Genomic DNA, 24,411 nt, shown 5'->3' on the forward strand with positions numbered 1-24,411 from the left:
ACCGAGTCGCTGAGATCCAAACACTGCTTCCAGAAGCCAAATGGAATCACATCCCGAGTCAGCACAATCCAGCGGATTGCGCATCACGAGGGATCTCACCACGGGATCTACTCACACACCAACTTTGGTGGAAGGGACCAGAGTTTCTTTCCAATGATGAGAAACCTCCACGGAGTAATCTCCAGACAGATCTCACCAACCTTCCAGAAGAGAGGTCAACAGTTCATGCAGCAATAGCCAGAGAACCACCAACTGAACCCGAGATGCTCAGTCTATTCTCCAGCTACAGCAAGCTGCTCAGGATCACCGCTTGGTGTAGACGTTGGCTTCCTCAAAACCACAATCACGAAAATCTCCTGTCCCCAGCCGAGATCATCCAAGCCGAGATCGCGTGGCTAAAAATCATCCAACAACACCATTGGAGGGAAGAACTCAGACACCTTACAACCGGCAGCATCAAAAAGGGAAGTTCATTAATATCCCTTACTCCCTACCTCGATGACAAAGGCATTTTACGAGTCGGAGGAAGACTCAAGCATTCATTACTTTCCCTCGACGAAAAACACCCAATAATCCTGCCACATGACTCAAAATTTTCATCCTTGTTGATAGATCACCTGCACACGAAGACACTACATGGCGGAGTTCAAGTCGTCCTAGGAACATTACGCCAGCGGTACTGGATCCCCCAAGGACGGAACCTCATCAAATCACGTATACGCCAATGTGTCACATGTACGCGATGGCGGGCGGAGCCACCGCAACAACTCATGGGAAATTTACCACGGTCACGAGTAACTCCAGCAAGACCGTTCCAATTCACTGGAGTTGACTACGCAGGACCAGTCGCCTTGAAGACTTCACCAGGACGAGGACACAAGACCACCAAGGCCTTCTTCGTCATCTTCGTATGCATGGTGACCAAAGCTGTGCACTTAGACATCGCTTCCGACTATTCCACGCAAGCCTTCACAGCAGCTTTAAAACGATTTATCTCAAGAAGAGGACTCTGCACCGAGCTCTACAGCGACCGAGGTACCAACTTCGTAGGCGCAAACACCGAACTGCAAAAGCTGATCAAAGCTGCAACGAGCGAACACAACTCCTTCACAAAGGAACTCGCTCAACTGGGTATCACTTGGCGGTTTAACCCACCAGCAGCTCCACACTTTGGCGGGCTCTGGGAAGCTGCCGTAAAATCTACAAAGTTTCATCTTCGCCGAGTCATCGGAGACGCCTCGCTCACATACGAAGAAATGAGCACCGTCCTCTCACAAATCGAGGCGTGCCTAAACTCTCGGCCTCTCAGTGCACTGACTGATGATCCTAACGACGTATCGGCCTTAACCCCGGGTCACTTTCTCATCGGTGCACCCCTCAATGCACTTCCGGAATCAACGCTTGCGGACACGCCAACATCACGATTGTCCCGCTGGCAACAACTCACCCAGATGCGAGATCACTTTTGGACAAGATGGTCCCACGAATACATCCAAAGCCTCATCCCAAGAAACAAATGGCTCCAAGCAAAGGACAACATAAAAAAGGGTCGTCTCTGCCTCATCCGAAACGAAATCACTCCTCCGTCAAAATGGCCGCTGAGACGAATCATCGAAACACTACCAGGAAACGATGGTCTTGTCAGAGTTGCCGTCATAAAAACCGCCACAACCACGCTAACAAGACCAATCAACAAGATAGTTCTCCTTCCAATTGCTGCAGAAGAGTAACAACAATATCACTATGCACACATAGTGAGGCGGGCGGAATGTTCACAACAACGTTGTGAACGCAACACGTCGGTCGCGCGCCTTCCAACTTACGCGAGGCAACCAGCCTCGCACACTTTCTAATCACGCGACCCAGAAGAAAGTGTGACGTCACGCACGCCGCTCACGCCACCCACGCAGCTGAGCGCGTTGCGTAATCACCGAACATGGTCTCCCGCTATCAAAGATCCACCGAGGCTGGAATAAGAGACGGCCGATCAGACCGATCGGCAGGGCACTTCGGGTTCAACTCTTCAAAAGCACCCAACTGACTCTGACGCTTCAACGACGCCGTTTCAGCCCATCGACGCTACAACGACTGCGACTGACTCTGCGACAGCGACTGACTCCACGACAGACCTGACTACACGACACTGTATGACGGACCGTTTTTATCTGGCTTCGGCCAGTGAACACCAAAGCACAACTGCATCCAACCCGCCTGTCCCTTGGACTCTACATCAAATTGACGTTCCCGCACGACCACTGACGAGACCACCGGCAGTTCTTCTTTCCTTATGGGATGTACGCCGAGCACGCTTAACCTCTCCGAGCTATTACCGGCGCATCCCAGCTCCCGTGTCACCGTTTCCTGAGCCGCAGCATTCCTTTGCAACAATCGCCACCCAGACGACAGACAGCGAGTGGGAGTCTCCGATAAAAGCAGCTGAGAACCGCCGTCCTCCAACGCCTCCCAGCTCACCAGAGAGCAGATACACTCCGCCACCCAGGACTGTAACCGAACCTCCCAGACGACCGACATCTTCACTGAAACCTCCACCACATTGTTTCACCACTAAAACCACCCCATGCATTACTTGGCAACCAATCCATTAACTGTATATATGTAAATAAAATAAATAATAAGTATAGAATAAACTCAACACCACAACTCATCTTTGATTTCAAGCGACTCACACCTTCCACGCGGTTCGGTCGAACTACAAGCTATCAAATAGCGTACAAATACATATAACTAACTAAACATAAATCACAGAAATATTGCACGTAAGCTATATACAAAGCTATTATATTTATGTACATATGTACATATATTTAGATTACAGTGTTTTGTCGTCTGTCGGTCGTGAATTTACTGTTTCTTACGCGCGGCCTTATCTGGGCTTCGATGATTTGAGGGGGTTCGCGGATTGAGCGTTGTCGGGCGCGTCTAGAATCTGCGATTTCGGGTTACAAACAAAAGGAAAAGAAATCTGCTCATTTATTCTCCATTTTTTCGGTCCAGAATTTTTAGTCACGTTTTATTTTATCAAAAATCAATCCCTTTGACGTCCAAACTATAAAATAGCACCACTTCCTATTCGTAATGTGTAGAAGACCTTGGAGCTGATACATGTAATTATGAGAAAGCTCTAACTTGGCTTTTCCACCGTTTATTTTCGTCTCAAATATTAATTCTGTATCCCAAAAATCTATCGAGCGAGCGCAGCGAGCGAGCAAAATTTTTAAACGTTCAAGCGAAATCCCACAAAAAGTACTGATATCCCCAAAAAGCACCTCTGTTGCAAAAACCTTTCGCCAAGTATATTAATGTGACAGCCACCCACAAAACAGCCACCTACAAAACTGTCATCAAATCAGATACTGCTGCCAAGTATAATTTATTTAGAAGCTAATGATGATTTTGATATACTATAACTAATATAATGACGAAAAAAAAAAATTGAAATCAAAATTGAAATTGAAAAAAAAAAATAATTTTTATTGTATTAAAAAAAATTGGAGATAGTGGTAAAAGGCGGGCTGTTTTAGAACAAGCACAAGAAAATACAAGTCGAGTTATACCAATGTTGTAATGGCAATATAAACATGGGCCCGCCAAGTACCACGTACTCCAATTTTTTTTTTTTTTTTATAAAATTTTTTTTTTTTTTTGAATTTCAATTTTGATTTCAATTTTTTTTTGTTTGTCATCATTAGTTATAGTATATCAAAATCATCATTAGTTTCTAAATAAATTATACTTGGCAGTAGTATCTGATTTGATGACAGTTTTGTAGGTGGCTGATTTGTAAGTAATGTGTGCATGTATGATTACCCCAGAATTACGTCAAGTTTATTTCTAAAAACAAAACGCGCGTATTTTAGTGGCCTAATACGTACGCGCCGTATTTACTTTGTATAGAAAATTCTGCCAGGTACATTGTAATTTTACCTTGGATACTTAGGTAGTCACAATAAGTAATAAGAATATTCCTTATGATCGACAAAGTCTAAACACTCATGCTAATTGCCGAATATCGATTTCGATCATTTAACCTGAACACGTAACAAATTGATGACATATTTTAGCGACTAATGCAAACCGGGCTAGTACCACACGTCACAATGCATTCTAGTTTATATTTTCGTATGTATAAAAAAACTAGAGAATGAATTTATACTGCTATTATGAACAGCACTATCGGCTCTTGAAAGTACCTTCTTAAATTAAAGCCCTGCGATTGTTCGTACTCAAGTGATTGAATCTCGAAGTCAGAGAGGGTGCACCATCAATCATATAAATAATTCGATTTACCTCATTTTTTCCTGAAATTTAGCCAAAATCTTTATGCCGGGTCGTTTCTTCTTCTTCAAAGACACATTCCCTCTCTTCTTAGCCATCGCGGGAATAAATACTGATTCGAAATAATAAAAAACACTGTAGAAAAACACAAGAAAAAATAAAAGCGCGGAACACTATCCACGTGCCGAGCGACGAGGATTCGAAGGAGGGGAATTGTAGTGGGGGGTGTTGAGTCTACTCTCCTCGCCTGTAATTCGCATGGTCGCCCGTCAACGCAGTCGTGGCGCTAGCAGCCGCCCGCCTTTTGCGCGAAAAATTTGCTGTTTTATGCTTCGTGATTTTCCTTCTCATTTCCTCATTTTTGAAGATACTTAGGTTCTTAGGGAGTCATTTTGAAGATAAAGAATAGATCTGTGTCGCCTTTTTCGCCGAATTGCGAAAAAAAATTCACTGTCCGCTGTGTTTCACTTCAAACATAACGTACTTTCAAGTACGTTTTACGCAAATCTGAAAGCGAAATCGAAAATTCGGCAAACAAGGCGACACAGATATATCCTTTACCTTCAAAATGACCTCCTAAGAACCTAATTATCTTCAAAAATGAGAAAATGAGAAGGAAAATCGTGAGTCTCTGTTTGCGCGCGCTCTTCAAGGCATAGGCAACGCCCTTAAAATTGTTCCGAAAGTTCAAATCATTGACATGCTGGACTTTGACTGTCCGTCACTTCAGACCTTGCAAAAAACTTCAGCTGTGTCTCTAAGATCCGACGGTCATATCATACCCAACGCAATCTGTGCAGCACAAAAAGTTTCGATACTTCAAAATTGGCTAAAAATCATCATAATGTTCGGATGACGAGGGTGTACGATTTGTGTTACTGCGCAGAAGCGTCTACAAGAACGGTTCCGCATTCCTGGCGAATATATCATCCCGGTTATGATACTGTTAAATTGAATTATTGTACTATCGTTGTGAAGTAATTGTCAACTGTACCCTAAAAATTGTACTCAATAAAACTGTTTTTTAGAGAATATTCATGGAATAATTTTACACCTTGACCTCCACCTTAGCTCTTTGAAGAGAATTTTTTTCAATACAAAGCTTATGTAATTGTAAGATTCAACCTTGCTCTCCATCCTTGACCGAGTTGTACTCAAACCGAGTTGTGTTTTTCATTCCTAGAGCGATAGTAACCCAACACCGGAGATCCGTGGCTCTGAATGTATACTACCGCAGCTATCGGTCGACCTTGCACTCTGGTCTTGACTGAACCCGTCCAAAATTCATCGTAGAGTTCACATCACAGTTACAAGACGCAAACGCAGCTCGAAACCCTTCATCGTTGCTTGGTGGTGTTCGAAGTAGCATTTTCTTAGATTTTAAGACTAAATTCTAGATACAATTACAAGGTACAAAACGTACGTAGGATTAAAGCTATACAGGATGGTTTAACGATAAATGTGAAAATATCATAATTTCAATCTTTTTTTTGTTCATTGAACGTGAGACTCCCACAAGATACTGGATATTTGCATGCGATACTCAGATTATACGTATACGAATTCAAGTTGATCGTACGGTCCACCAAGATAGCGTAGATGCAACCGTATCTCCTTACTGGATGTCGTCACCTTCTGGTAAAAATCCTCATCTTCTTGGAGGGTCTTGGTCAGTCGGTTCGGTGGAAAAATCGTAAAAGAGTCCTCCAAGTCCAGAACGATTTTATCACCAAATTTCGTTTTAACCCGACGAACGTCACTGACTCGGTATTCGAAGTATACTTCGAGGTCTGAAAGCTTTTTCAAGGGCAGAAGTGTCTCCGGGCGAGCGACTTCGTTTATCTTTGAAAAGTCCATGTCGGGTTGTATGTGCTCAAAATCTCTTGTGAGTTGATTGAGTTCAGATCTGATTTTCAGCAGATGTTTTACTTCTCCAATATTCTTGATGAGCAGTTCTGGTCGTTTCTCCAATTCACGTTGTCGTTCCAAAACACTTTTCATTTGCAAGAAGAACAGCTTCAGACTGGCGATGAAGTTTTCACTTTCGACTTATATAACGTTCCCCCACCACATAATTTGAAATTTGGTGTGTGGTAAGAAATGTCACGTGGTCGATATCAAATATGTATGCTTGTGTATGCACGCGCACCTTTCAGCATTCTTGGTGCGATGGTTACCGAAAACCGCAGATCCATGGCTCTGAATGTACCGCGGCTATCGGTCGACCTTGCACTCTGTTCTTGACTGAACCCGTTCAAAATTCATCGTTGAGTGCACATGACAGTTACAAGCCAAAAAAATGTCACGTGGTTCATATCAAACCGACATCCGAGTAAGTGGAAAACAATTCTCAGAACCATTAATTTTGGAATGTCGCGTGGTTGATAACGTGGGAAAGGAATGTGAGGTGGTTGATGTTACACATCAGCGATATCCGAGTGGATAAAAAAGAATTCTCGGGACTATTAATTTTGGAATGTCACGTGGGTGATAAGGTGGGAGAAGAATGTGGGGGTGGTTGATGTTACACATCAGTAGTCCTACCGTGGACAAGGAATTTGGAGTGGTTAATGTTACACATCAGCAGTCCTATCGTGGAAAAAGAATGCGGGACGGTAAAAAAGTTCTCACCACCGCTGCACCCTCGACCGTTGACACACGAGCACTACATAAAGACTTCGACCTTCGGTCGGTAAGATTGTCGGTAAAACAGCATGATTTTGACCTTTGACCGATAAGAATTGTTGGTAAGGCAGTGCAATTTTTACCGTCGACCGATACAACAGTCGGTAAGGTTGCATGGTTTTGACCTCAAATCGGTACGGCAGACTGTGACGTCATCGCGGAAAAGGGCTTGAGTCTGGGGAGAATGTCAGTAAGTGTCGGTAACAGGAATCTGTAAGTAGAACCCCCATTGCCATACTGCTGACAAAGATACGACATATTGCAAGTAAGGGCATATCCGGATAAGCAGGTCGAATCGGCCCCCGCTGAATTTTTTGTCGGTACTTCAGGGATCAATTTGGACCCAAATGAAAATAATTCAGTGAAAATTTCAGCTATTAATCTTAAACGGTTTCCGAGTAATTGAAAAAAAACCTATTTTTTAGTATTTATTTTTTTTTTAATAGTAAAATCAAAAATTTTTTTTTTCTGATTTTTTTTTAAATACTTACGAGTAAAAGCTGTGAAAAAAATTTTTTTTTATGATTTCTATACTAATAGCCGATTTTTAAACTAAAAAACAAAATTACAATTATTTTTTTTTATGCCTATTTTAAAACATGCAATCACCAAATTTGGACAGAATACGTCTCTTATACCCCTCTGTACTCAGGAATTTTTTCAATTTTTTTGGTTTGGTGCAACGTCATGAAAAAAATTAAAAACCAATTTTTTGTTAATTATTTTATATTTCAACTGCTTAGAACACTACTTACAACTAATTATAAAATGTATTTATTCATAAAAATATTCATCAAAAACGTAAGTGGTCATCAAAATATTTGTTAATATTTTCGTCAATCTTCATCACTGTCTTCATTAATAACTACACAGCGCCCGGTATTATTGAAAATGCGACTTAATTGCATATTTTACTGACAGGATCATACCAGCTTTCTCAAGCAGTGTCATACTTAGCTGAGATGATGGATGAAGATAATAATATAAGCCTTCAGTACGTAAGATCGGCTGAAAACATTCTTAGATTTCAAGTAAGATCTCGGCATATTAATGCAAAAACATATCGCTGCTTCATTGAGTATCATCGTGGCAAAAATGGAGTTAACGGAATTTCTCGATATTGCTGTGATTGTGCCAACGGTCGGCGTACAGTTGGTTGTTGTTCGCATGTAGCAGCTATTATTTATTACCTATCACATGCTAGATATTTATCGAGAATTGTAAGACCAGCAGAAATTTTAAGTCGCATTTTCAATAATACCGGGCGCTGTGTAGTTATTAATGAAGACAGTGATGAAGATTGACGAAAATATTAACAAATATTTTGATGACCACTTACGTTTTTGATGAATATTTTTATGAATAAATACATTTTATAATCAGTTGTAAGTAGTGTTCTAAGCAGTTGAAATATAAAATAATTAACAAAAAATTGGTTTTTAATTTTTTTTCATGACGTTGCACCAAACCAAAAAAATTGAAAAAATTCCTGAGTACAGAGGGGTATAAAAGACGTATTCTGTCCAAATTTGGTGATTGCATGTTTTAAAATGGGCATAAAAAAAAATAATTGTAATTTTGTTTTTTAGTTTAAAAATCGGCTATTAGTCTAGAAATCATAAAAAAAAAAATTTTTCACAGCTTTTACTCGTAAGTATTTAAAAAAAATCAGCAAAAAAAAATTTTTAATTTTACTATTAAAAAAAAATAAATACTAAAAAATAGGTTTTTTTTTCAATTACTCGGAAACCGTTTAAGATTAATAGCTGAAATTTTCACAGAATTATTTTCATTTGGGTCCAAATTGATCCCCGAAGTACCGACAAAAAATTCAGCGGGGGCCGATTCGACCTGCTTATCCGGCTATGCCCTTTCGTGGCTTCACAAATTAGAAAAGGAACCTCACTTACGTGAAAAGAAGATAAAATCGGCACCGAAGATGCGGTAATAAAGCGAGAAACGGAATTTACGGATAGCGATAACAATGACTAGATACTTCGAGAGCACGTCTTTCGAGAGCGAAAACTGAGTGCAGAGTGTCGAGACGTGCGACGATCCTGATTTCCGTCGTGCTGCTGTCACATGATTTTCCTTCAAATTCGTGTTATTCTGATTGGGCCAGCAGGTCGCATAGGTCGGGTCTACAGGTAGGCGGCGATAACCCCCCGCCACTTGTTTTTCTTCTTCCTCGCTGACAGGTATTGAGGTATCGGCACGTCGGCGGTGGTCGAATATGTTTCCATCAGCTGTGCTGTATCGTTGGTGAGAGGGGAAGTCGTACCGCTCATGTATCGCGATATTGATGTGTGCGAGAATATTGCGATACCGATATTTTGGACTTGCGATCGATTGTACTCCACTCCTTTCTTTACTGGTACTCCCCGTAGTGGCTATTTTGTTAGCGCCGCATCCCGGCACTCGCTCATCGGAGCCCTTATGCTGGAACAACCTGGTGGTGATGGCCCTTGACCCGGATCCGCACACTATATTTACCAGATCCACGTCGTCAGCATAGTCTAGCGTATTCCACGCCACAGCTCTTCGATGGGACGGTTTATGAAGAGATAACCGTCTCTTTTTTTGATAGACAACGAGTCAGTAGATGACATGGTCGGTTCAGCTCTAGGCTGATAAGTATCGTCGACAGGAGGCTTTATTGTGTTTTTGACGCACAGCCCTGTACGCCATCTGGCGATGCATCCGAGCGGAGAAGCGTCGATTCGTGGTTCGGCTCCTGGCGATAAGTCTCAAATAGTTGGAGGTACTGTTTGTGCATCACGCACGACCCTGTTCACAACTTAGATAGGCATCCATCGGGAGTGGTTTCAGCGGTATTCGTTCGGCTGTAGTCGGTGGTCGCCGGTGTTGAGCTGGTACGTGACCCCTGTCAGAAAGTGTCCTAGTATCTTGAAGCGGAAGTCACGGAGTCGGTTCTCGTAGAGCGTTACAAAATTAGAAAATATAATAGAATTAGCCTAATAAAAACAATTTCACTTAAAGATAACGAGTGGTTCATTCTGGAGTATTGGCCTCAGACGTGCTTTCGGTATTTTTAGCGATATTCCGTACGTAGGGAAGTGCGATAGTTAAACCATGTAATGCGGTACGAAATACCACATCACAACATATATAACTACAATAAATTATGTTCATATTTTTTCCTACGCATGATATTTACATTTTTTGTTTTGTTGAATAGACAGAACGATTTCGCGAGAAAGACTCCGTGCACTCCTCAACATACTACTTTTTCAACCGCTGACCATTTTCGAAGGCGCAGTTGTATCCCGTTGAAATGTTTTCATAATAATCACAGCACCAACCCGCCTCTTCCATATGTTTCAGTTTTTCCAGTGATGGTGGTGAAATGTGTAAATCTTCCATGTTCATTACTTGTTTTGCCCCGTCAAGGATTTTCGTCAGCCACCGTTTTTTCTCCTCACCTTTGACATATATATAGCATGCATATTTAACAGCCTTTGTTACAATTTTCTGCACCTCAGCATAAGGTTCGATTCCCGCATTCCATGGTATTCCGTGAAAATTGCGTGTTAGCCAAGCGTTAGTAGCTTTGTGTTCAGCTGGTAGATCTGCCCAAGCGTACGGTGGTTTGAAGAGAATGCGACTCAAACCCGATGAGTTTATGGTTATGATGCAAAGTTCCTTGGGTATAAATTTATCGTCGGGGGCAACGAATCTTTGAATGTCCATGATCATCTCCATATTGCAAGCTGGAACAGTGCTTTTTGTTATGCTTTTGCCGACTATGCTCATTTGTCATACAAAAATTCAAATTTGTTGTATTCGCCCCCTTGATATTTCATTCGTAGAATGCCCTCGATTATCGTATTCTGCATCCCATTGAATCGCACGACATCATTTTCCATGAGACTTACGATTCGGGGGGGTAAAAATATTTCGAATTGCTCATTCAGCGCGAGAAGAATACTCGTGCCGTACTTAGTATTTACACGTCTTACCCCCCTCACGCTGTACTCCTCCCCAACCTCCAGATCTGACATTCTCTTAGTGGGTAGCGGTTCCAGGCGACAGTCGAGGCTGATTCTATTTAGATCCATCACGTTCGATGTAGATTTCATAAATTTGACGTACTATGGATACTGAAGTTCACAATAGGAAAATTATGAGAACAATATAACGTGTTGAATGAGGTCACGATTTATATACCAACCAACCACACTCTCCCCCCACAATAAATTCTTGAAAGTGAAAGTTTACGAATCATCATCAACATTCCCGGCCCATCTGATTGCGGTGTCGCCATCCGGTCAACTAGCACAAAAGAATGTATTCGAAGTATTTCAAAAATATTATTTTTGAAACGGTATATTCCGCTGACCATTTTGCAATACCGCCCCGTCATCCTGCATCGTCATCCTGCGTTGCAATCCTGCCCGCCATGTTGTTGTTTACATGCGTTAGGCTGGGCTGGGTTAGGCTGGGTTAGCAACCTGCTCCGATATCATGTCTGCCATCTTGCCCCGCCATCTTGTTGTTTACATTGGTCGGGTTGGGTTAGGATAGGATAGGTTGGGTTAGGTAAGGTTAGGTTCGTCCACGTCGGCTGTCACCTTGTCGTGGTGTAGGGGCTTGATGGCCGCGATGAATTTTGAGGACCCTGCACCACGGGACTCCAAAATCCCAGGGCGGAAGTGATTCTAGAGGAGCGTCCATTAAGAACAGCCGGCCCAGCCTCCAGGGCCTGGGTATGTGAATGGTGACACAAACGGGTGATGAGTGCATGGGATGTGGTCGGGGCCCCTGAGGATATTCCCCTGAGAGGTAGGAGTAGTAAACCGACCCACCGGGGCTTCGGAAAATGTCAGTACCTTCACCGGGCCGTGGCTTCCTAGGAAACCACAGGCCCGAAGTGGGAGAACCGCTTTCCGCAGCTGGCTAGAGCCAATCAGGGGGTTGAATCTAGGGCCTCGGGCGCACGCATGGAGGGTGACCTGATCAGTATTCCCTCATTCCCGAAGCCGGTAGGGTACATCCGGCAAGGTCTCACCCGAATGGCGGCCTACCCTGACTCAGATTGACGGGGGAATCCCCGGACGGAAGACCCTAAAGAAGTAGGGGGGTAGGGAGGATCGCATGGATAGGGTCGACCAACCGATAAGCTGATAGCAGCTTCCATGCGAGTATAGGATTAGGGCTTTTTCCGGCAGGGATAGATGCTGCACCGAGGTGCAGCTGTCATGATGGCCGAACCGTCGTCAAAATTCAAATACGCAAATATGGATCGTTTCAAACAACAAAACAAACAAATCATGACGCAATGGAGTTTGAGGAGTTCGAGGTGGATCCCTTCGCGAGGAGGTGTGACATCCGCCGATCACACCCGTCAACACCGACGGGTGACCTGGAAAACCAGGGGATGGAAGTAGTGTCAGTGCCGGCAAGTGGGACATCACCGGTACTCATCGATCTGGAGCTACCGACGCCGGGAGCACAGGAGAGGGCGCCCAAGCCAACGAGAGCGATCACCCAGGCTAGGAAGGATGGAGATAGCACCAGAAGCGGACCGCTCTGGGGGGTTGCTATGACCCTGGACCTGGGCAGGGCGGCTCAAAAGGTCCCACGGCTGCAAACAGCAGCAGCAACAGCAACAACACCGGAAGAGGAGATGGGTAGCCGAGCGATCGACACCCTGGAAAAAATCATCGCGGGGATGCTTCAGTTCATACAGGAGCACAAAAATGCCCACGTGGAGCCCAAGGACTCTATAGCCAAGGCGGACCTGGTGATGAAGAGGGTAGAGCGGAACTGGGCGTGGTTTAATGCGGAGTTGGGCAGGCCGAGCACTGGCGCTCTTGGTGGGTTAGTGGCAATGGCCACGTAGACCGAAGGAGGTAGAGGTGCGAGGAATGACGGCCAACAAGAAGCAGCCCGGACTGCGGACGGCCCGGTAGCCGGATCCCCAATAAATATAAATATAAGCAGCAAAAGAAAGCTGACTTCCCCGTGTGCGGGGGCCGTGGAGAAGAGGCAGTGCCCGGAGGCATACCAGGAGGTAGAAAGGGAGGCTCAGGCAGCCAAACCCACTGTGGAATGGACGGGGGTGGATAAGAGGGTCCGACCCACGAGAAACAGAGGGGCTGCGAAATCACAGCACCACCAGCTGAGAAAATAGCAGCAGGGGAGCCAGCAGGGACTCCTGAAGGTCGGCAGGAGAAGGACGGTGAGGCCGGACGCGGTCCTCATCAGGACGGAAGGAGAGGGGGCCAGTTACGCTGGGATCCTAAAGCAAATCAAGGGAAAGGTGGACCCAGAAAAAGCTGGGGCCCAGGTGGCTACAGTGAAAAGGACCAGGGGCGGAGACGTCCTGGTGGAGTTGAAAAAGGGTAGCTCCGGGGTTCAGTCCCTCAGGGACGCGGTGGCTGATGTGCTGGGCCAAGGTGCCAAGGTCTCAGCCCTGGAACCCACCTTCACGGTGGAGATTAGAGACCTAGATGAGGTCACCGAGGCCCTGGAAGCCTCACTCCTACGGGCCGAGCCGAGGGAGGGCATCAGAACGCGGAAGGGATATAGCGGTACCCAGGTGGCGCTAATCCGACTGCCGCAGAGAGTGCCGCGAAAACTCCTAGCGGCGGGTAAGGTCAAGGTCGGCTGGACAGTCTGCAGGATCCGTGAAAGGATAATGGGGGACAGATGTTTCCGCTGCCAGGGCTACGGACATCAGCGCGCGGACTGCAAGGGGATCGATTGCTCCAGCAACTGCCGGAGGTGTGGCAGGCAGGGGCACATGGAAAAAGACTGCGAGAGCAGCCCTAAATGCGCGCCCTGCCAAAATCAGAGCTGGAGGGACGACCACTTCGCAGGCAGTGAAAAGTGCCGTGTGTTTAAGGAAGAGCTGGCAAAGGCTAAACTAAAGTTCAACCGGGAGGCGGCCCTCGAAGCCCACACACCAAAGAAAGGGGGAACCGTGGATCTGGAACTGGCACTTCTCTCCCCTAGCAATCGGGAGGTGGAGTTCAGGAGGAGACTCGGGGCAGCGTGGGCGTAATGCCAGGCATAAGTGCAAACAAGGGTCCCGGGGCGGTGCCTGGAGTGGGCATACTCCAGATAAACCTGAACAGCAGCCAGGCCACCCAAGACTTGCCTACCCAAACTGTTGCGGCCATGGGGGCCAGTATACTGCTGGTATCCGAGCCTAGCAGGGCGGGGAGGAAAGGTAACTGGCTAGTGGACACAAGGGGGGACGCGGCCATCCTAGGGACGTAAAACCTGATCAGCAGCCTGATGCTGGGTGGGAGAGGTGAAGTTTTCGTGTGGGTGAGAGTGAGCAGCACGAGTGTCTTCAGCTGCTACTTCTCGTGCAACACCTCGACGCAAGCCTTGGACATGCAGCTGGACGGCCTCGACGAGGCAGTCAGGGCGGCGGGGAGTAGAATCCTCATAGCAGGCGACTTCAACGCGACGTCACCGCTATGGGGATCCGATAGATGGGACGAGAGAGGCGAGATCGTTGCTGAGTTCCTGGCCAGACTTGACCTCTGGCCCACAAACATGGGAGACGCCCCAAACCGGAGCAGGGAAGCCACCGGCGCGAAGTCGATCATCGATATCACGGTTGGCAACCCCGGAGTGGCCGCTGAGATACGAGGATGGAGGATCCTTGCAGAAGAGAGCCTGAGCGACCACCGCTACATCCACATGGAGTGGGCGCCGTGCGGGAGAATATGGGTGAAGGACGGAAGCGGCAGACAGCGGGTCGACAAGGGATGGGTCGTCAGGAAACTGGACAAGGCTGCCATGACACCCTACGTCGGGGATGAAAAGCGGAAACACGGGCGAGGCCCGACCGGGGCCGATAAAACAGAAGTGGACGCACTCATGGGCGTCATCACCAGGGCATGCGATGCGGGAATGCCAAGAAGGAGGCCCCTGCGTGGCAGGACTGCAGCTCACTGGTGGACGGACAAAATCGCTCAACTCCGTCGAGAATGCATGAGAGCCAGAGAAGCCCCGGTGTAGGCCGACGCCCTAAGCGTGGCGAGAAACAGGAGCAGACTGGAGGCTTCGGGAAGGGCCAGCGCACTGCGAGTTGTGTCTGCATACCGCACGGTTTCGACGCCGGCCGCTATGTTGCTGGCGGGCCTGATCCCGTTGCACCTGATGGCGGCCGAGCGAAAAAGAATCGCGGAGGCGGAAGCGAGAAGCAGGGCCCGTAGCAAGGCTGCTAGGGTCAGACTGAGACGGGAGGAGCGGGTTGAGACAACCGAGGAATGGGACAAGAAATTGGGCGAAGAGGAGAAGAGGGCATGGACGAGGGAGGCAATACCCTCGGTAGTACCCTGGATTGACCGGAGACACGGCCAGATGGAGTTTCACCTGACCCAAGGCCTGACGGGGCACGGGTGCTTCGATGCATATCTCCATCGAATAGGCAAGGAAACGACACCACGGTGCCACCACTGCGAAGCCGCTGCGGACAACGCGAAACAGACGTGGTTCGTATGCCCGGCATGGGTGGCACCGAAGGAAGAAATGTGGAGCGCGACCGGACCAACCATGAATATCCGGGAAATAGTGCGCGCCATGTTCAGAGGGGCGGAACAGTGGAACGCGGTGGCTGACTACATCAGACAAGTACTCCGAGACAAGGAGGAGGCCGAAAGGGACAGGAGGGGGGAACGACCAAGCAGGAGACCCAATCCGGGTACGCCTTCGTGATTCACGGCGTGCGGTTGTGACCTGGCATACAGGCACGCCGTATGCTTCAGGAGCGCGGGCAACCTCAGGGACGGTGCGACCGAGCCTATAGCCAGCGACATAAGTGTGGAACAGGTCAGGATCGTGGGTCTGGCGGCCAGGCACGCCGACGAGGAAATCGGGAGAGGACCGCCTGCGGTCAAAACAACAATGCTGGGTAGCGAGGGTGCAAGGGTCCGGATGACCTACGGGGACGTAAACTACGTAGGCAACAACCGGGCTATCTTGTACCTGAAGCGAAGGTACGGAGGCCAACAGAAGCTGACGAACTCGTGCAGTCCAGTGAACATGCAACCGCCGGGGCCAGACGTTGTGTTCCTCGACGGTGTGGTTTTCACCGCCAGTTGCCAGTGCGTCAGCTGGGACGAGCATGCGAGGATGTTCCCGCACTACCGATCCACGGTGGATGAAGAGGCCACCTGCTCGGACTGGCGGCTGGCCAGGACGCAGACGTCGCAGGCAAGTGTGCAGGAGCTAACTTGGGGCCACGTGAGCACTTCCAGCAACATGCTCTGCAGAAAAGGCTAGCAGTGCGCAGGGAGACTCAAAGTGTGTGCAGGAAGCTCAGGACAGAAGACTAGTGACACGGGCAGGTAGACAATTTAGCAGGACAATTAGTGCGAAGCCAATGAACGTAGTGTAGTGTTAAGTGTAGTGCGAAGTGTGACTACGGACAAGGTCGCCGGAACACAGACATCAGCGAATTTCGTGCCGACAGTAGTCACAACTGAAACTAGAAGAGTGGAGGAAAGGGAAAGCTGACCGAGGCGCGACAGTCTGGCCGAGATGGTCAATGTCACGTCAAGGTAAGCGGGAGAGAGAGGCCAAGAGATCGGCCAGCCACAGGGACGAAGTACAGTAATGCGAGAGCGGGTCCGCCCTGTCCTGGGTGAGGAGCGGCGGAGGGGTTTTAGCCGGTAAGAATCCGGCACTATCCGACGACATCCAAGAACATCCGGATGTCTTTTGAAAATTTCTTCTTCACCGCTAAAAAAAAAAAAAAAAAAAAGGTTATGTTAGGTTAGGTTAGGTCAGTAACACACCGACTACGTGCCCCTTCATCTCGTTCGCCATCTTGCATGTCAGTCAGACATCTTGTATGTTAGCTTGGGCCGGTAACAAAACGACTATAGGCGAGGTGCGTCCTGCAGCACTATATTCGGTCGGTAAGTCAGTTTGAGCCGGAACCCCCCTTATATAACTACCCGGAAAAAAATGAACTCTATAAGGAAACTTAGACCTACGTGTGCTAGTCGTCTCCTTGATAGTAAACAATAAACCAAAAACCAAAAACAAAATCTTACCTGAAGCGCTAACCGTAATCGTCCTCTACTATATACAGCGCTAATCGCCTACTTAAAAATAAACCACTAGACAAAAACTAAAACCAAAATCTCACTCGACGCGCTGACCGCGATCGTCTTCTACGAAATACAGCGTTAATCGCCAAACTACAATAATCATCCACCAGAGCAATAACTAAAACAAAACTTTAGTCGACGCGCTAATCACACATCTAATAATTATTCGTAATTACTCGTTTCTCAACGGTGATCTTATGACGCTTATCGCGACGCATCCGAACCCAATCCATACTCGCAATTACCCCAGATTCACAAATTGCTGTGCTAGACCGAGCGCTCACGCATGACGATATGCGACCTACACGAGAGGTGACACTTTCACCTAAGCTGACTCGACGGGACCCCGTACAGCGGAATTTGGCTGCACTCAATTTGAAACAATAGTGTACTTGACTCAAAACTTTACTATATACCATACATAACCCAAATGTTACTCTACGCGTTATCGCGAGAACTCAGACTACGGCCATCAAACAAGGAGACCGGCAAACAGATTTCGAGTGCTCCACTAACTCAATTATTAACTGGCCAACCGTTGATCGGTGCGCCGATCTAAATCGTACTCGAAATATGTTTGCGAAGAATTTACAGCGCTTACCGCTTCGCAGACACCCCAAAAAACTCTCCGACGCCTGTCTTCGCCATAATGCCCTCCCAGCAATTCAAATTATCTTTTCTTCTACCAAACGCTTCGATACCACTATCGCAAGCTGTCGCCAGGGCTCAAGTGCAGAGCTTCGCTAATCGGAGCTGAAATCCATACATGTTTCGAACATAGGTGCTATTAGTCGTGAAAAATTCTTCTGATGTAATTGGTGTTCTCCTTACGAAATTCTTATAGCCTAACTTATCGCTATCGTTGACTCCCGCTGTCGCGGAACGCTGATTGGCTGTCCAGTTCTCCGGTGTCCCATCGTTAGACAGTGGCGTGGTGACGGCAGCGTGGTAAGGGGAGGCTACGGCTTGCCGGCCACCAAACGGGAGTCACGACCGCCTTGGTTTCCCTCGTCGCAGAGCTCTACGTTGACGCTCTCTCCGTAGCCTCGTGTGAGGCCCCCCTCTCGTCGCGATTCTTCGCGACTGTGATCCTATAACGCTGTTGAATTTGCCGTCGATCCCGTGGATTTTGTTGCATTTACTCGAAAAAAAAAACAAATAACAAACAAAAATCCTGAAAAGTTGTATTCGCCAGCCCGTAAAATATCCTCTCTTAGAGTATTGGTTGCGTGACCTTCGTCCTGGCGCTCTTTTACGAAATGATTAGCGGTCTGATCGCGGAATCCCTAATTTCCAAGATCCGCCTAGGGTTCGGGGGCCGTTTGAAACGCACAAAAAAAAAAAAAATGGCACGTTATAACTGATACTGATATTACATGTATCATAAGGCTAGAATTCAACTTGTGGGTCCCATTAAGAGCACTGACTTCAAAAGACATCGACCTTTCACTACAACCTTTCACTATTACCGAGTTATGCGATAAACTGCCTATGAATATAAGAATGGATGACAACATCGCCAGTGACTACTGACACCGCCTACAGTATAACTCACCTAGACCCGACGGTGAGATATTGGATGGTCCAACTCCCCTCATTAAAGACTGTCTATAATGCAACTATCGGCCCAAAAAAATGTAGACAATATGTGTAGAAAAATACTGATCGAATCCGTTACAATCATACAATTATATACTGTGACGACGAGCTGTCCAGTCCAAGTAGTCGCCAGCTGATACATGTACATAAAGAGCGACCCGGAGTAGAACCGAAGGGACTAGACTCAGACCGAGGCGTGCGACGAATTTTTCATTTGATTGTAATCACTAGTACCATATTCTATCTGACCAGTGCAATAGTTCCAGGTTGGTGCAGCAAAGTGACCAAAACAAATGAATTGAATACTACATTAACCAAGAAATATTATAGTACTATCGCATATAATCACACTAAATATCGTTATTTGTATTATATTGTCTCGCACTTTTGACAATATTGAAATCGTTATTGCCGTGGTAACCATATTCCTAGAATTTCTTAGTAACTATACCAATCAAAATTCTTCTCATTGCACAGATATTCACGCACACTCCCCAATAAACTCATCATGGAACGCAAAATCGCAGTACTTGATTTTAGAATATACTCTCCTCCGCCGCGATTTGAGAATTACGTATAATGGAATATTCTCGGACTATTATCTGCAACGCTGAAACTTACCTACGGGATCCATAGGCAGAGCACCGTCTCCTCAGGCCGGATTCGGTGGTCTCACCGGCGGGAGATTTGGGCACGATACGAGAAAGCGTAACGAAGCAGCGGAAAAGCTCTTTGATGTTGTAGTCGTCTTTCGCTGAACACTCCATTACCTTCGCTCGAAGCTTCGGCAACTCGCAGAAGAGCCACTCGCTAACATCCTCTATCCGCACCTCCCGTCGTGTTGGCGCTAGGTCCAACTTATTGCCGGCAATCACAATCGGCACTTCCTAGATTGGGTTGGAAATTAAAAATCTTTAGAGCACCAATATCACTACCATTTATTATTTTCATGTTTTAATTTTTTGTTTTTGTTTGCATACGCTTATATGCGAATCGTTGAACAATCTGTTAATATTTTCAGTATGCAAATCTTAGAGCGACCAGAAACGCAGATTTGACACGCCCATTGAAAAGTAGAAAAACATTACCGGGTGGGCTGCGGATGGAATGACTGGGGCGGGGAGGGGAGGGACGGAGGGTAAAGGGAATCTGTGGAGGTATGAGGGCATGTATATGTGGGTCCGAGGTTAAACCTGTCAAGATTTGAGGGCATATATGTGGGTTCGAGGCTAAATCTGTCAAGATCTGAGATCAGAATTCCTTCACCCTCTCTCCCTCCCTTCCCCACCACAGCCATTCCATCCGCGGCCTACCCTCCCCCTATTTAGCCTTTCACCCCCCGATATTCAAGCTTCAGCTTTCGACCTTCGACCTTCGATCTTCGACCTTTAATCGACCTTCGACCTTTTCAACGTTCATGCCTATATTTGTATATTTAAACCAGCAATTTACATCATATACATACTTGACTTAAGACTAATAGTCCCAAGGACAATAATATATACCCTGCAGAGACATTTAGCATGTCTGTGCGCAGGACTGGCGAGAGTAGATGGAGAAAAAAATAAGAAAATAATTATTTAAGATATAACTAAGAAAGTTTATCCATAATAATATAATAAAATATAATGTGAATATAAAATAAAATGATCATTTTTGTTGTAGTTTCTCGATGCTTGAGTAGTTTCTTTGTGATATTTGGTAGCTCTTTATTTGCCTCTTTATATTTTTTTTACTACATTCTAATATTTTCAGCTCATGCGTGAGTCTGTTATAGCTCTTTATTCCCTGAATCACATGATTTTTAAAGCCTATAGTTTTGGAGGTCTTTGGTATAGCAATAGTTTTGTTTCTAGTATTGCTTCCCGATTGGGTGTATTTGGTTTTCAAGTCGTCATAATGATATAGCAGTGACTCCAATGTGTAAGTCTCGCGGATGTTTAGAGGTTCCATCAGATCAGCATTATTTCGTGCAATTATCTTCCATAGTCTGGGCTGGACGCTCTCAAGAGAGTCCATTACATTTCCGTATGCTCCACCCCATGCTATTATACCGTAGTGAGCTACACTTCCAAAAAGTGCGTGGTACATCATTACCAGAATTTTTTTATGAGCGAAATGCGATAGTCTCCAGAAAACGTAGACCAAATGTCTGGTTTTTTTAATAATGTGGTCTATTTGAAAATTCCACCTGAGATGACTATCAAAGATAACCCCTAAATACTTTGTACTCTGTACTCTCTTTATTTCCACACCGTTAATGGTAATTGCGAACTCGGTCGGAATGCTGACTTTATATGGCTATAAAGATTTAACCTTTTATCCCACATACGAGTATATACCATTATACCTGTGAAGCCTTAACCCTTCACCCTACGTATATGCCCTTATAGCTATGAAGGTTTAACTATTTATCCTACGTATATATCTGTGAAGATTTAACCCTTTACCCCACATATAGTATACCGTAACACCTATGAAGACTTCACCCTTCAACTTCTGTATATACCGGGACAATCTCTTGAAACTATACATACAATGCGCATGCGCGAGTTTTATCAGCTGCTCGGACAGGCTGGCCACTCCGAGTTTCAGCTGTCAAACTCTGTTTCTGATGGCGATGTAGTTCATACGACTTTTTAAGGTTAGAATCTTAAACAGTCGAGGTAGTGACTCGGAAAGTTGATGCTAATGCTCTTTGAAAATTGGCTTCATTCGACTGAAATGAGAAATCCGTTCAAATGTTGGGTGCTTTGAAGAAACGCAGCAGTTAGGTGGGAACATTTTATTTGATCACTTTTATTATTTCGTACATCAGAAGTTACAATGAAATTATTTTCTATCAACAGGTGATACGGCCAAAATAATTACATCTCTAATATTTACTGTTATCTGCGTATTGAAATAATCACACGTACAAAGATCATCGCCACTTTCAAGCAACTCAGCAACTTTCTCACTCTCTTGTGATTTCAGGTGGTAATATGGTATTCTGTCACTTTTGAAAATGAGACATTAAACCGAGCGTTCAAGAAATTTAAATATCACACTATCTGTAACAGAACTGTAAATCTTTTTTTCTCGAAAATAGTTCAACAAAATTTACAAATAGTCGATAGTCAATGTATTTTTTCCGATAAATAAATTATTGCTACTACTATTAAAAATTTTCTAATGATTATCAGAGTTCATTTCACAAATTTTCAATGATGTTCAATTAAATAAATGAAGGGAACCTAATACTCAAATTGAAAATTCAAGTAATATTAGATTTATTAAAATGATTTCTGTATTTTATGTTAGTGCCGTTCGAAACAAAGAAAATCTAATCGGAAGCGTAGAAACCAGGAACGTAGATCACATCCTATGACACAAGTTGAAAATCAACTTTCTCAAAATGCGCCTTAACGTCACAATTAGCTTCTAGGACAATCAGGTTTTAGAGTAATGTCAGAAAATTATTACGAGGATATTGACTTATCGAATTCAAGATTGTATCCCTTATTCCATCAAAATAAATTAATATCTAATTTTCAACGAATTTTATGAAGATTCTTTTCCAAATAATGTAATCCGATACAATATCTTGTTCATAGTCCTCCGAACATCACCTTGTAACAAGAATATTTGGAAAGAGTCTCTTTTTTGCCGGAACCATTATAAAATTCTTGGTTTTCAATTCGTGCTACTGAATAACTTCTGCGTTTCAGATTCCATTTCCAATCTCAAATTGAGATTTTTTTGCTCCAGACAATGCTAACATGACATGCAGAAATAATTGCGGTAAATGGAGATTCACAAGCTGTCAGTCTTAGCGTCGGAACCTATAAAGAGTGTAAAATTGAATTTGGTTTCAAGTTATCGTGCAACTAGCTAGCCAGATGACACCGCCAACTAAGATTAAATTTAAAGACATTTTTAACCGAAGTTATTTAACAATTCTAGATTCAGATTGATTCAGTTTGCCTAGCAAAATTCAACCCCACAATCTAATTGAGGACTTGAAAAACTATTGATCTGAATTTAATGCCAAAGAGAGTAAAAGTAAACTTCAAAATAAGATATCAAATTAAATGGCATAAAGTTTGAACAACAATGCTGGTCAATAATAATGCTTAAATTACAATGGTGCACAGAATGATTCCTCGGTAGAATGAATTGGCGGCAACGGTTAAGTAACAAACTTATCGCTATTGGCTCGATCAAAGTAAAATGATGGGATATTCAGCCATTATCATCTGTAGTGTATCCCGCTCTTCAATTTTGCCTCAACTGATGTTAAGAAGGTGGCGATGGCCTGATAAAATTCACTCTGGCACCTGATATCTGACGGAACAACCAGGTTCGATGATTATAATGATTGCACCGCTCGAGAAACCAGGATCCTTGCCACCTAAACGTTTTGACCATCAGGTAAGGCATAATTTTCCTCGTATTAATCAAAGTTTAAACTTTGAGCCTGCCGAAAAAAAAAGAATTTCACTATTGAATCCATGTTAAAATATTGTAATAGTCAAAGATCACGTAATTAGAAATTTACCTACATGCTTCCATGCCTGACAAATTTAGTCCCGCTTTGACAATGAATTATTTCGTACCTGAAAATATTAGAAGCTATTGTTATCAGACAGGATCTTTTGGTATTTTTGGATACAACTAATTTCCAATAAAATGCACAAAACGTAAATCGTTATTGAGACGCATTTTTGATTTTATGTAAGTGGAGAATCGTTGTTTTTACTTACCTACCTCTGTTTGTCCAGACTCCTTCTTGTTAATGACATTTCACATTGAATTTCAGATTTTTTCTTTCAATGAATAACATCCAATTTCTCTATCATTTGATATTTGCGTCGGTCAAATATTTTCCGATATCGAACACGGTATTGCTGAACGATAGTATTCTTAGTATTCTTAGACAATTCACGATACGTAAAAATAAACAGCAACATAACCTCAATCCGCGGTTTTATGCACGAGAGATTTACAGCTCTTGAGTCTTGTCTGATTTTGTGTACGTTGGCCCCCTGCTCAGCAGACAAAAACATCGCCGCGGGGCGATTTCACCAAGCAATGAGATTGAATTATTTGGCGCATACGCATTGTATCTATAGTTTTAAGAGATTGTCCCGATATATCCTCTAGGCATCAGGGATTCAACACTTAACCCTTTATACATTGTAACGTGGCATTTTGACGCCCGTCACAAGGGGCTCCCCGAACCCTTGGTGGCACCCAAACTCGAGGGATGCACGATAGCGAAGTGGGTAGAAAAGAATGCCAGAACTGGAGTCACACATCCGAGCTTCCGAGAGGGGACACTGTAGCGAATCGCGATTGATATTTTGCAGGCTTCTGTTTTTTTTATTTTTTTCGAGTACAACGGTACCAGGCCAGCGGTCCACTACAAAGTCGAGGATAGTTTGGAGTGGCGGAATAGCGACGACCTCGAGGGAAGGATGTCGAGGCTGCGGAGGGCGGGCCAACGAAGATCCCTGCAACGCGGCAATCCAAGGCGGACGCGTTCCCGCTGGCGGTCGGCGCGCCGTAGCCTCCCCCCGCTCACCCAGCCGACGCCGGACCAACGCATTTGCGAGAGACCGCCTAGCGACGAGGAAGCACCACCCGCTGAACCCTGGGGCACCATAGAGCTGCGCGAAGGACGACATCGGGATCTAGCTTCAAGTTCTGCGCCGCGACGCGACGACAGGTGCACGCTAAGTTGCGCAATCCC

General features: G+C 45.1%; 1 protein-coding gene across 7 annotated transcripts in view; it reads right to left on the bottom strand.

Moving 5' to 3' along the window:
* Positions 1–24,411, bottom strand: part of LOC107216665 (GTP-binding protein Di-Ras2) — a 432,275-nt gene that overhangs the window by 80,048 nt on the left and 327,816 nt on the right. For all 7 annotated transcript variants that reach the window (XM_046746087.1, XM_046746085.1, XM_046746086.1 and 4 more), the window contains one exon: positions 19,299–19,564. In XM_046746087.1, coding sequence (XP_046602043.1) covers positions 19,299–19,564 — 266 coding nt within the window. The remainder of the gene's footprint in view (positions 1–19,298; positions 19,565–24,411) is intronic.

Source organism: Neodiprion lecontei, chromosome 7, assembly GCF_021901455.1.
Source record: "Neodiprion lecontei isolate iyNeoLeco1 chromosome 7, iyNeoLeco1.1, whole genome shotgun sequence".
In the NCBI taxonomy this organism is placed as follows: Eukaryota; Metazoa; Arthropoda; class Insecta; order Hymenoptera; family Diprionidae; genus Neodiprion; species Neodiprion lecontei.